The 12,988-nt window shown below is 43.4% G+C and overlaps 1 protein-coding gene across 1 annotated transcript; it reads left to right on the top strand.

The window, feature by feature from the left end:
• The first annotated feature begins 8,628 nt into the window (after positions 1-8,628).
• On the top strand, positions 8,629-12,588 carry LOC119028501 (prostaglandin E2 receptor EP4 subtype-like). Its single transcript, XM_037114600.1, has 2 exons — positions 8,629-9,753; positions 11,693-12,588. Exons 1-2 carry the CDS (start codon positions 8,869-8,871, stop codon positions 12,023-12,025), a joined length of 1,218 nt encoding a protein of 405 aa, XP_036970495.1. The 5' UTR covers positions 8,629-8,868; the 3' UTR covers positions 12,026-12,588.
• The last annotated feature ends 400 nt before the right edge of the window (positions 12,589-12,988 follow it).

Raw genomic sequence — 12,988 nt, 5'->3', positions numbered from 1 at the left:
ATTAGCTGGCTTGCAAAGATTTAAGTTTGACTTAGCTGCACTTGCTTGATTTTTGGCTGCAATAGCCAAGTTATCAACGTGCTAGATTAGCAGGTAGCATGTTACAGCTAGATGTTAGTGTCTCCGGTTCAGGTAACGTCAGCTTGGCATGCTGTCGTGCGCAGTATTGTGCAAATCTTGACTACTGCATGGAAAAAAACAAAAAAACAAACAAACAAAAAAACCTGAGCATGCATGTTTCCTTCAAGTTTTCAAGACATTGTTATAATGTGTCTCGTAATGCTTTGTTTGTAGCTAGCACATTACATTAAATTCCATCGTACAAATTGTCACAGAAACCCAGGGTTTGTATTCTTGACAAAAACGCAAATACAAATTACCACTTACTACAGCCTCAGTGTTGCTTTAACTTGTGTCTGAAAACTAAAGCTGCTATGAGGAACTGTCATTGTTTGTCAGTTCTGACGGCCCCCCGCAGACAAAGGGTGAGCACCACCACCTCCCGTCATAAAGCCTTCGATCGGGCTAGTGCTTAAATAGGTTGCAAAAGCCAAACAAAAGCCAAACGTATGTTATATTTCTTTTTTAAACACAGCTGTTTGCATGCATGGCAATGATGTATGTATCTATTTGTGGTGATGTGTCCATCTCTCTTCTTCTCTGGCCTCGATTAAATTTTGTAAGTATTTACATTTCTGTAATGTCACAGTTAAAGTACAAATAGGAGCCAGGTACTACCACTGAACTCTTCGCCTCTTACAGTGATTAGGGCATGAATCCCTGAGGTATAAACTGCTGCTGGGTACAGTTTACACACACAGCCGAGGTGTTTGTTTAACTTTTTGAACAGGTTACATACACAGTACAGTAGCAAAGTTAAACAGAGTGAACAGGAGCACACACGTTGTGTTCTCTGATGTTATCATGTAATTAATTCAGTAGCAAGAAAATGAGCGGTGCGCGTGCAAATACAGCAAGTGAGGCGATCCACACAGAGCTGATTATTCTCTGAGGATGAACTCAAAACAGTTCCAGTATCTGTCGTCCAGCTAGATTTGTGGTAAGACTGGTGAGAAGGCAGCACGAGGTTCATATTTGTGGTTCTGAGTAAAGCTTCAAACAGTTGATTGCCATGAAATCCTGACCATTCATATTCCTCGGAGATGGAGACATAATTTGCTCAGTCTTTTGGTTAATGACCAAATTTCGGCAAATGTGCGCTTTTTGTGCATGCTCACTCACTGACATGGCTTTCTGGAATAGTTAATGGAGTGGAGCCATTGTTATTGGTCACACTGGTGCTTTTCCTGCTTTGAAGAGCCACAATGTCTGGGGGGGAAAAGGGTCTGTAAAACTGGAATTGTGACAAGCCTGTCCTCGCTAGAAAATGGTCTCTTACAGTAGGTTGTTAGGTGGAGGACAGGTTGGATGAATGGGTCAAACACACCCGGACATTCACCAAGGAGGCCGCAATTTGTGCTCCGTGTGAAACCAAAGGTCAACAGAAGTTACTTTAACTCACGCAACATGATCAGAAACAAGCTGGGCGGCTGTAGCTCAGGGGCAGAGCCAGCGGCTTGTTATTTGGAGGTCGCTGGTTAGATTCCCCTGGTCTGCATGTCAAGGTGTCCTTGGTCATGATACTGAAGCCCAGACTGCTCCTGATGTGTCGGCCAGCATTGTTTTATTTTGAAGTTTGACCCTCATGTATCATGTTTTGCTTTTCATTTCCTCACAGTTTTTGATTTCCCCGCCCTTTTGCTGTGCGCGCTCCCTGTGTTCCACCTGAGCCTGTTGTATGTTTATGATTGTTTTTTTGTTCCTCTTGTTTTTTTTATCCTGAGTTATTCGTTGCTCCTTTTGGTTGTTACTCTGTTTTAGCTTTTGTGTTATTGCTTTGTATTTTGACGATTTACATTTCCTGGTTGTTTTTTGGATTTACGTTTATTGGATTATTCAGCTTTTGTTAATTAAGGCACCTTTTGTTCTACATCCTGACATCCTCCCTGGTGGTTTGCATTTGGGTCCTCACCTTTTTACACCAAATTGTAACGAATCGTAACCAAACAAACGACTTTTTTCACGCAACGAAGAAATGACAAAAAATTAGGCAGAAATTCATCCTGATTCAGAAATGAGTCGGGGGCTCGAATCCATGCAGCGTCTGCTCATCTTCACGCAGAAGTTTAAGGGGCAATGTCTGTCTCACGTTCGGGAGTATGTACTTCATTTACACATGAGATTAATTCAGCATTACTGCACTCAAGATATTTGCTCTGACTCATGCAAACACCTGGGCTTGGGGTGGAAATATGAACCGCAGAGGGGTGGGTGGGTGCTTCACAAAGTCAACAGGAACTCAAGACGCATCAACAGAAATTCGCTGGAAAATGAATCCCAGTGGAAACAAAACAATAACAAAGAGTTTGACAACAACATGTGTGTCGCAGATTTCCACATCTCTGCTCTCCATAAATGAAACCCACCAGCTCAACGAGGATAACGGTGCTCAGTATCTTTACCATGAACTGCGTCACTTGTCTTGCTGCTCGTGTTGAGAGGCCAGGCTTAGATGTACTCTCTAAGCATAAAGGCGCGGCTCTTATCTGCTTTGTGCAAGAACATCGTCATGCAGTCATGCTCCGGTCATAACCTGCGAGTGAAGGCGCGAGTACAGTATCGTTTTTCAGTACATTGCTGAAAGAAACATGAGCCGCAGTGAAGACAGAAGAAAGGTTGTCTTTTCGTGCCAAACTGGAAAACAGAACAGTGAAGTCGGAGACGCAACAAACTGTGAGGGTGCGTTTCCCTGAAATTGTACGACGTCTCTCAGCATTTTCTAAATTAATCCTCAGAATTACTCCCCCCGGTGCTGTGTGTGTACTTTGGTTGATTATGCGTAACGAGCACTTCAAGAGACTACAGATTCCACAAGGCAACTTAACTTGACATGTGGATTCCATTTAATTACTTTGGATCGACGTTTGCAATTGTAACACGGTAAGGTCATCTGTGAAAGAACCAGGCTACACACAACATTTCAATTGTCTGTCACGCAAGGAGACAAGATGATCATTCCGAATAAACCCCAGGAACAGGTGAACAGAACAGACAACTCCACAAAGACTGACAGGATTACTGGCCCTGTTACATGATGATCATTTCACTAAAAGCAGAGACGTACATACATTTGACAAAAAACATTAAGAAACACACCGAAACCCAACATATCTACGTCGTATGACTTCACACTGCAGAGAATTTGGGTAAAAAAAGCTTCCTTGAACAAGAATCTGTCACAGAGTGCTGTAAGAAGAGTTATATTCTGTCTGACGTAATGATCACTCAGAGACACCTCCAGTCCCCCACACTTTGTTGTTTTTTGTCATTAATATTCCAGCTGCACTTAAACCGAAGCAGATGTTACTGTGCGGAAGTAAAGAAGGATCTGCTATTTTTCTGCATGAAACGGCAAACACTCGTACACAGCACACAGGCTGGATCATGTTCTCCATCAACAAAATGAGGAAACGTTCTGCTCACCCTGAGAACAGCGCTATTAAAGATTTTTTAAATTCTCACAGCACCTGGTTACAGTTGAGGAAAGATGGTGGTTTTTAATCAAATGTATTGACTTCAATCACACGCTCAACAAACACAAACCAATTTCCAAACCTTAACCAAAGTAGTTTTGTGCCTGAACCAAACCATAGACTGAAATCTGGATGTGAATTAATACCGTAGTGTCAGAGTGGTGCACTTTGTATATCATTAAAGGAGCAATACGTGAAAACGAAAAAAAAAATGGAAGAAATAACAGTTGTGATGTTACAACAAAGACATCTATGTATTGTGTTGCAGAGATATGTACTCAAGTTGGCATGCTAACCTGCTAGCCCTGAGCGATCCTGTCTTGTAAGGGCTCGTGTCTACATAGTGGTTTTTTTTTTCCCTTTTTTTCTGAGCGGCAGTATCGTTTTTAAAATGTTCCCAATGAGATGCGAGCATCTGCGGCAGCTGCTCAGAGAAAAGGCACAGCGCCCGGCCTGCGAGCGCTCTGAGCATCCCGAATTGAAAATCTCTCAACTTTTTTAGAAAGTTCACGTCAGTTTTTCTCCTTCTTTGCCCGGGTGATAATATCCACCTCATTTCTGATTCTTATGGATCACGTCAAGCACCCACATCATGCTTGTTCAGATGTCCGGGGTAGTAAGCTGCAAAGGGGCAGTGTCGGTAAAAACAAAACAAAACAAACAAAAAAAAGCGCTACGTTGACACAGGCCCTAATGGCGCTGTCCGGATCGCTACGCTGTCCCCTGTTTGTTTGTAGTATAAAGAGGTGACCGTTTATTACATATTGACCCTTTACATGGGAAAACAGGTAATATGTGTTGTATAAAAGAGGTGGGAATAAAGTAAATGAAGATGAAAAGAGTAAAAGATGTGTACAGTACAGAGCGCAGTACAAATATGAAAACAAGAAAGCGCACATCAACACTTGTCTTTTACTGCTCTGACATCACCAAAATGGGAACAGGACTGACGTAACCGCTCAGGAAGTCAATGCACTAAGATTGATAATCTATTATTTTGAGACTTTAAGAGCTGAATCATGTGTTATAATCAGTTTATAGACCAAATAATCCTTGGCAAAGACCTTTTAGGGATACATTGCGATGTGTTCTGTTAGTCATACTCAAAAATCTTCGTACGCTTTTATAGCTCCGGCCTGCTGCAGAGACCACAGGCAGAGATAATGCATTGTAAGTGCACATCACCTTTACGACATTCAAGAAAAGCTCTAAAGCGGGGACGTCTCGTACGTCCCATGATTCACAGTGAGCTGAGGCACATTCCTGTCGGCGTTGGGAGTTTCCAAGCCTTGGCATCACTTAAGTGCTTTGTTGTTTTTAGCTCCCTTTAGTCCGCAGCGGGAATGAGCAGCAGCGGTTTACCTCTCGGAGAGGTGTTGTGTTTTGTCTTTTAAGGTCGGCAGCAGACAGAGACCCCTTTGCCGTCGCTCCCCACTGTAAACATAAGTCACGCTGTAATGGATGTGCGATGGCTGGAGAGTCGGAGCAGACTAAGTGCACTGACGTCCCGTGTGTTCCACGCTGTCCGTCAGCCGTCTGTTGTTCCTCACAGCCATTTACAGTCATCCCTGTTTGGGACAGAGCTGTGTGCAGAACACAGCGCAGTGGGAAAATACCAACCGCAGCAACACGCTGGAACACTTTTATCCAACCGGTTATTTATGCGTTTGATTAAATATTGTGCAACTGTTTCACTCATCAAATACCAATTCTCAGCAAGGGACAAACAACCACATCACAGGAAACATTTCATTTGAAATCATATTTGAATTCCACAGTTATCAGGAGAAGGTGGCAGAAATAATCTAGTCCTTTTTTTTTTTCTTTTTTTTTTTGCTAGAGAGCAGGGGAACAGCAGTCCCAGGTCAGAGGTCAGCTGTGCTGCAGGTTGATGCTCCCTATACAAGATAAATACGTCAGTTTCGAGCAATATAACCATCACAACCCACATGCTTCCTGTGGAGTGCTGACTATATTGCCTGACCTCTGACCTCAGGCAGCTGCTCCCCTGTGAGGCCGATGTAGATTGATCTGCCCCGAGTTTACAAGTAGGAACTTTGAGTGGCGTTCCATTGCACGAGTTTTAGTGGGAAGTCAGAGTTCTGAGTTGTCTGGAAGCAGCATCGAGCCTTGAGGACACCCATTTCTTGAAGAAATGCCACGACACATTTTCTTGTCTTTGTTAATGGTGTGCACAGCTTTGATGTTTCCTTTTTTAGTGGTCAGCTGAGTTACAGTTCCAGTAAAAATTATTCAACCCCCGCTGCATTTTAGGTTCATTGTCAAAATGTATAATTTTCAGGTGTTTGCAATAAACAAATCACACAAGAACAGTTTCAGTGGTTAAATAAAACTAACATTACAAGGATTTTACCCAAATTCAACACTAAATCCTACTTTCAATGAATAGAATTCCTCATAAGAGCACAAAATTGCCTGGACTGTCGACAGTGACGGTTCATTGAGAAGAGTCCAAAACGTTCAGAGAAGAGATCAGTGTCTTGCACAAACAAGGAAAAGGATACAAAAAGATAGCAAAGGCACTGAATGTTCCTAGAAATACAGTTGGAAGCATAGTTTAAAGTGAAACAGTGGCTACACTACCTGGACGTGGCAGAAAGAGGAAGCTATCAGTGACTGCCACCAGAGTCCTGAGGAGGCAGGTGGGCAAAACACCTGCAGCAAGACACCAGCAGGTACTGAGGTTTCAGTTTCCACAGTAAGGCGCATACTAAATGCTGAAGGGCTCCATGCCCGAACTCCTAGACGTACACCACTACTGACCCAAAAGCACAAGAAAACTCAGCACCAATTTGCTAAAAACAATATAAATGAGCCAAAGAGGTTTTGGGATTCTGTTCTGTGGAGCGATGAAACAAAACTGGAACTTTTGGGGCCTATGGATCAGCGGTATGTCTGGAGGAGGAGGAATGAAGCATGATGCTGAAAAGAGCGCCCTGCCTACAGTGAAGCGTGGCAGTGGCTCAGTGATGCTCTGGTGCTGCTTTGCTTCCTCTGGCACTGGAAACCTGCAGCGTGTGGAGGGCAAGATGGATTCAATCAACTATCAGGAAATCCTGTGAGAAAACGTCATGCCCTCTGTGAGGAAGCTGAAGCTTGGACAATGATCCGGCTTAATTTCAGAGGAAGTCCTGGAAGATACTACGCTGGCCATCACAGTCGCCTGACTTGAATATTTGTGATCTGAAGACCTTTGCCCATGAGGACTGAGCTAAGATTCCCCAGGAACGCTGCCAGAAGCTGGTGTCTGGCTATGCAGTGTTCATTAAAAGTGACATTCTGTGTTGACTTTGGAGAAACCACTTGTAATATTAGTTGTGTTGAGCTATTTGAATTGTTATTGTTTGATTTATTAGCTGCAAACAGCTGATAATTTGTGCATTTTGCCAATAAGCGTAATTTGCAGTGGCAGTGGGGGAATAATTTTGATTGCAACCGTATATCGTTCACTTTTGCCATCTTTGAGGTCAGAGTTTAGAACTTGTTTTTCTCTGGTACTCCTGAGCCCCCAACTGCGATAATTCTCCCTCTGGGAACCGCTGCGTTAGCTCATAGCAAAATATCTGTCTACACGTCACCCACACACCCAAAACCACTGCAAATGAGTGCCAGTTAGTGTGGAAGGGATGATCTAAACAAACTCTGTCTCATTGTTTCTCCGCTGTTGAAGGATTTTGTAAATTTTCATTAGCTCCACTCATCAGCAATACGTTGACACAAACCTAAAATAAATCAAACTTCCCTCCCTCCCTCTAAGATTATGTGAATTCGCTTGTCAATTGAAGGTCAGAGGAAACACAAAACAATAAAACTTCTTAGAGTTTAGTCAGCACCACTGATTTACAATCAGTGATGACGAGTAGGGGTTAAACCAAATGAGTCCACTACTTATTTCAGTTGTTTTCTGAGGCGTTGATGGGAGGGGATGGATGTGTGTTTGAGCAATTAAAAAAAAAAAAAACACAAACGTAATCCCTTGCAAAATACGCCCATTAAATGAAACTCAAAGTGAAACTCAGAACATGATGGAAAAACATTTCAACGGGAAAACAAGATCAACAGCCACATACTGAAAAGACACAAGAAGAGCAGCATTAAAGGCTCAGTTCACCCAAGTTTCAGGTAACTCTCGCAGATCCCAGAGCGCCAGGATGTCACAAAGTGGGATGAGACTCAAAAGTCAACTTTTTCAAATAGCACCTTTAAAGGAAACATCTGTCTCTTTTGTGGGGCACTTATCTATTTGTAATTTGGGTGAACAGACCCTTTAAATGGAGATGGAAACGTCCAAACTCCACAATCAGAACTTTTTATGCAAGTTGCTCACACAGCTGCTACAATTGTTGAGACGCTTTTTTTTTTTTTTTTTTTTTTTTTTCGTCACCGTGCTCTCCATCAGTCCAGCTGACCTCCTGTCATATTTGGACAAATTATTTCAGTTGTTTCCTGAGGCGTTGATGGGAGGGGATGGATGTGTGTTTGAGCAATTGAGAAAAAAACACAAACGTAATCCCTTGCAAAATACGCCCATTAAATGAAACTCAAAGGGAAACTCAGAACATGATGGAAAAACATTTCAACGGGAAAACAAGATCAACAGCCACATACTGAAAAGACACAAGAAGAGCAGCATTAAAGGCTCAGTTCACCCAAGTTTCAGGTAACTCGGGCAGTCCCAGAGCGCCAGGATGTCACAAAGTGGGATGAGACTCAAAATCAACTTTTTCAAATAGCACCTTTAAAGGAAACATCTGTCTCTTTTGTGGGGCACCTATCTATTTGTAATGTGGGTGAACAGACCCTTTAAATGGAGATGGAAACGTCCAAACTCCACAATCAGAACGTTTTTTGCAAGTTGCTCACACAGCTGCTACAATTGTTGAGACGCTTTTTTTGTTTTTTGTCACCGTGTTCTCCATCTCCCCTCAGACAGTCCAGCTGACCTCCTGTCAGCTGCCTCGGAGATTACGCAGCGCAGCGATGACGCCAACATCAGAACATGAGACGTGCGGCGGAAATTGGGAGAAGCAAACAAGTCTTTTTCTCTCTCTCTCTTTTTTTTTCTTCCCCCTGTCTGTCTGACAGAATCCCATCCCTCCAGGCTGTCAGGCTGCTGGGTGGTTCACTACATGAGACACAGCCCGCCTCCGTGCTCCACCACATCTGGATTACTGGAAAGCAGAGGGGATGAGACTACCAGAGAAAATACCCCAGCCGACTCCACATCCTTCTGCTGCAGGGGGTTAAAAGGGAAATGCATTCCCAAATCCACAACAGACCAAAGGAGCTATCACTCATCAACACCAGCCTGTGGGCTCATGTGGCGATGGAGAGCCCGAACTTTACGCACGGACCTGCCGCCTCGAACGAGACTCTGGCTCAGCAGACTCGGGCGCCCAGCGTCGAGACTGACATGGCGTTGCCGATGTTTATGTTTGCCGGGGGCGCCATTGGGAATTTAATTGCAATAATCGTCCTTTCGGTGTCGAGACAGGAGCGCAAATCTTCCGCTTTCTACACGCTGGTGTGCGGTCTGGCGGTGACGGACCTGCTGGGCACCTGTTTGGCCAGTCCGCTCACCATCGCCAACTACCTGGACCAACGCGTGCTGACGTACCCACAAGTGTGCGAGTTCCACTCCTTCCTGTTGCTGTTCTTCGGAGTCACGGGTCTGAGCATCATATGCGCCATGGCAGCGGAGCGGTTCCTGGCCATCTGCTGCCCGTACGACTACCAGCGGTGGGGGGTGGACCGACGCTTTGCGCAAAGGTTCCTCTTCTTGATCTACATCAACCACATCTTCTTCTGCTGCCTCCCGATGATGGGCATGGCGAGGAGCGTGCTGCAGCCGTCCCACACCTGGTGCTTCATCGACTGGAGGACGGAGGAGCCCCTGCCCGCCGCCTACTCCGTCCTGTACGGCTTGGTCAGCCTGCTGCTCATCCTGGGCACCATCGTGCTGAACCTGGCGGTGTGCGGCGCGCTGCTGCTGATGCGGCGCAGGACGGTGCAGGGGCCCGTCACCAGAGCCAGCGTCCGGCAGAGGTGGAGGGCTCTGTCCTCGGCCGCGGAGACGCAGATGATCGCGGTGCTGGTGATGACCTCCGCGGTGGTCCTGGCCTGTTCAGCCCCGCTAGTGGTGAGTCACTGTGGGACTGCTGGAGAGGGAAATAACCTGTATTGCATTTGCCTACAGATACATGGTGCAGTGTGGATCAGCAAGACATGAGGGGAAGCTTTGGTTTTTGGTTCTCCAGAGGCTAAAAATGAAAAACAAACAAACTAACTGCTATGCCTTCAGCGGATGTAGTCGTCTCTACGTCTTTAAGGAGCACTGTGTGGTTTCGGAGGAGAAATTCCAACTCTGAATTTTAATGTTTACAATACTGATGAGGTATTAAAACTCAGAAATATTTATCCTTTCCATAGCTTGGTAAACAAGCTCTTCTCAGAGGAAAATAAGGTCCCAGGACACTGTTTGAAGCTAGGAAAGGTGGCAGGGTCCGCCACGTATGAACAAAGTAAAACAGTATGAAACTTTGTTGTCCTTTAAGACAGTTTGTTTATTCAGTCATGAAAACAAAGAGAGTTTGTTTCTCTAGTTTGTGTAGGCATGAAAAAAGATTTCTTCCCCAAAACTACATAGTGCACCTTAAACTTAATCATAGAAATCTGTAGCACCACAGTGTGCAAATACTTTACTACAAGTAAAACTCTTGCATTTTTAGAAAAGTCGAATTACAGTAAAAATGTACTTAACATATAAAGTATTACTACTTCATTATTACCCTCACTGATGCATCACTGTAGAGGCAAACATGTAAATTGATCTTCAGCCTGCTAATCAAAGAGCCACTGCAGCACCGCGGGCTTTGGTTTTCACGGTGTATTCATCCAGAAAGTAAGAGGGATCCTTCACACCTCTCCTGCTCTAGTGAAAAAAGAAAGAAAGCAAAAAAAAAAAAAAAAAGAAAAGAAAAGAAACATAGGCCCACACAGGTGCATTATGGTTCTACACCTATCCTTTTAATTATATATTCCATAACTAACAAAAGAAGTATTAACCAGGAGGGATTTTCAGCGTCCTATCTGTAGCTAAAACAGCTGTATCATCATCACAGTAATCCTTCATGAATGTGTGACCATCAGCAGTTTTTCCTTCAGCACATCAGGAGAATCTCACAGAATGAAGAAGAGAAATATTCGAAGCCATGAGACTAAAGCGGAACTTTTTAACTGCTGAGGTCTGTTACTAACGCGGCACTGCAGCAGATTGATGACCAAACTTAGTTTAGAGTTTGAAGCTATTTTGGTCCCATGTTCTCTCTTTTGTTATGACACATGGATTGATAATCTGCTCAGACATTATCTGATGGGTCAGAAGACGACTGGACCAATTAATGTCTAATAGTCAGTTTTACTGTGTGTTAAACACTTGATAGTTTTGCCCTTTCAAACCTCCAGAAGCTGTTTGAATTTTGAGAAGAAAAAAAAAAACGTTTTTATTTTTTTTCAACTGCACATATTTCATTGACACATTACATTAGTCAATGATAGGATGTAACTAAGTACATTTACTCAGACACTGTGCTTAAATGCAGTTTTGGGTTACTTGTGAATTACTTGAGCATGTCAGTTTTCTGCTACTTTTGACTTTCACACACTTCATTTTTGAGGCATATATTGTAGTTTTCTACACTGTGAGTTTTCCACTACATTTGTATGATATTTTGTTGCTTGTTACTTTGCTGCATCAGAGCCGCAGTAGCACATTTGAAATTAATTTATTTCATTGGCAATATGGAAAAAAAAAAACAACAAAAAAAAAAAACAGGCTGAACTGTAGATCCTATAATACTTTTTTTTATACTTTTCACAAATTAATTTTGATACTCGAAAAAACTCAGTATGAACTTTGGGTACTTTTTACAAATTATTATACATTTAGGAATGATGACCTTGCATTTTTAGTTAGTGAACTGTTACAATAATGAAAATGTGGATTTATTTGACGGTGTTTTAAACTCTTATTTACAGTGTGAAGATCTGAGCTGTACTTACTTGTTTTTCCCTCATAGGTGCGAATGTTTGCCAACCGCTTCATGCTGAAGTACGACCCTACAGCTGACCTGGCTGCCATCAGGATAGCGTCTGTCAACCCGATCCTCGACCCCTGGATCTACATCCTCCTCAGGAGGTCTCTGTTTCGTCGGTTAATCAGTTTATCGAGGCATGGCAGCAGCACTCACAGCGGCTCACCTCCCTCACCACAGACAAATCTGTTTTATCCTCAACTCATGACGGATGGCACCGTGTTCGCTCAGCTGATGTGCAGTGCCAACGTCATCACTCAGCTGCCGGCTGCCGTCAAATTCACACCCTATGACGCAGAGAGTCTCTGTCAGACTTGACTGAAGACGTGCTTGACGTCTGTGGATATTGGCTGTCTTCTCAGGCTGCAGGCAGCTCGATGCAGGGCCAGAGACCTCAATGTAAGTGAGATGGAAGCACTGTGAAGAGGCTGGCAGCTGGCAGCTCCTGCAGGATTACTTATCTAAAAACCAGGAGGGCTGCCCTGGTTGCATCTGAAGTGACACAGAACAGATGAGAAAAACTCTGACTTGGATGCTTTTTACAGAAATGCAACAATGAGGCATGACTCAGTCTTTAGTTTCACTGTCATCCAGCCCCTATTATATAACTCAATGATAGTCAATCAGCTACAGGATTCATTAACAGCTCATAAAAAACATAACAAAGAACTGTGTGGGATCCATCACAACTACTTTTCTGAGACGCGTTCAGGTGGATTTGGACCGGTCGTCCTGCCTCAGTGACAGAGAGTCAGACAGGTCGTTTCTGTCAGAAGCAGTTTCTGTTTCAGGAGACACATTTGAAACACTGACATGAGCTCGATGATGCACTGATTAAATGCTACTGATTCATGTATTCAATAAAGATCCTAAAGCTTGAACCTCGGTGTCTGTCATCTCTACTGTTTCTCTGTTTTAGTGTTTTAGTCTTGAATGAAACTCGTGTTGCTGACGTCTCCACTGAATCAAAGTAACAGCTTACTCAAGTACTGTAGTTGTTGTAGTGTGTTATGTTACTTTATACTTCGACTCGACTATATTTAACAGGAACATATTTTACTGTCTACTGGTTACCAGATAGTTAAACTTAAAGGCCGTTTTTAGACATTTATTTTTAGAACTATTTTTAGCCTCTGCTTTCTTTCCGAGATGTTTTGACTTCCAGACCTTCTGCAGATTTCGATCTTTCCCCTTAAAAAGTCTGAGAAAAGATGCAGTGCTTTGAAAACATCAGTTAGTAAGCCCCTCACGACTCTTGAAAAGAGTGCTTAGATTCATTTT

This window comes from Acanthopagrus latus, chromosome 11 (genome assembly GCF_904848185.1).
Source record: "Acanthopagrus latus isolate v.2019 chromosome 11, fAcaLat1.1, whole genome shotgun sequence".
Lineage (NCBI taxonomy): Eukaryota > Metazoa > Chordata > Actinopteri > Spariformes > Sparidae > Acanthopagrus > Acanthopagrus latus.
The sequence above is the reverse complement of the archived record's forward strand: the minus strand, read 5'-3'. Positions and strand labels throughout refer to the sequence as shown.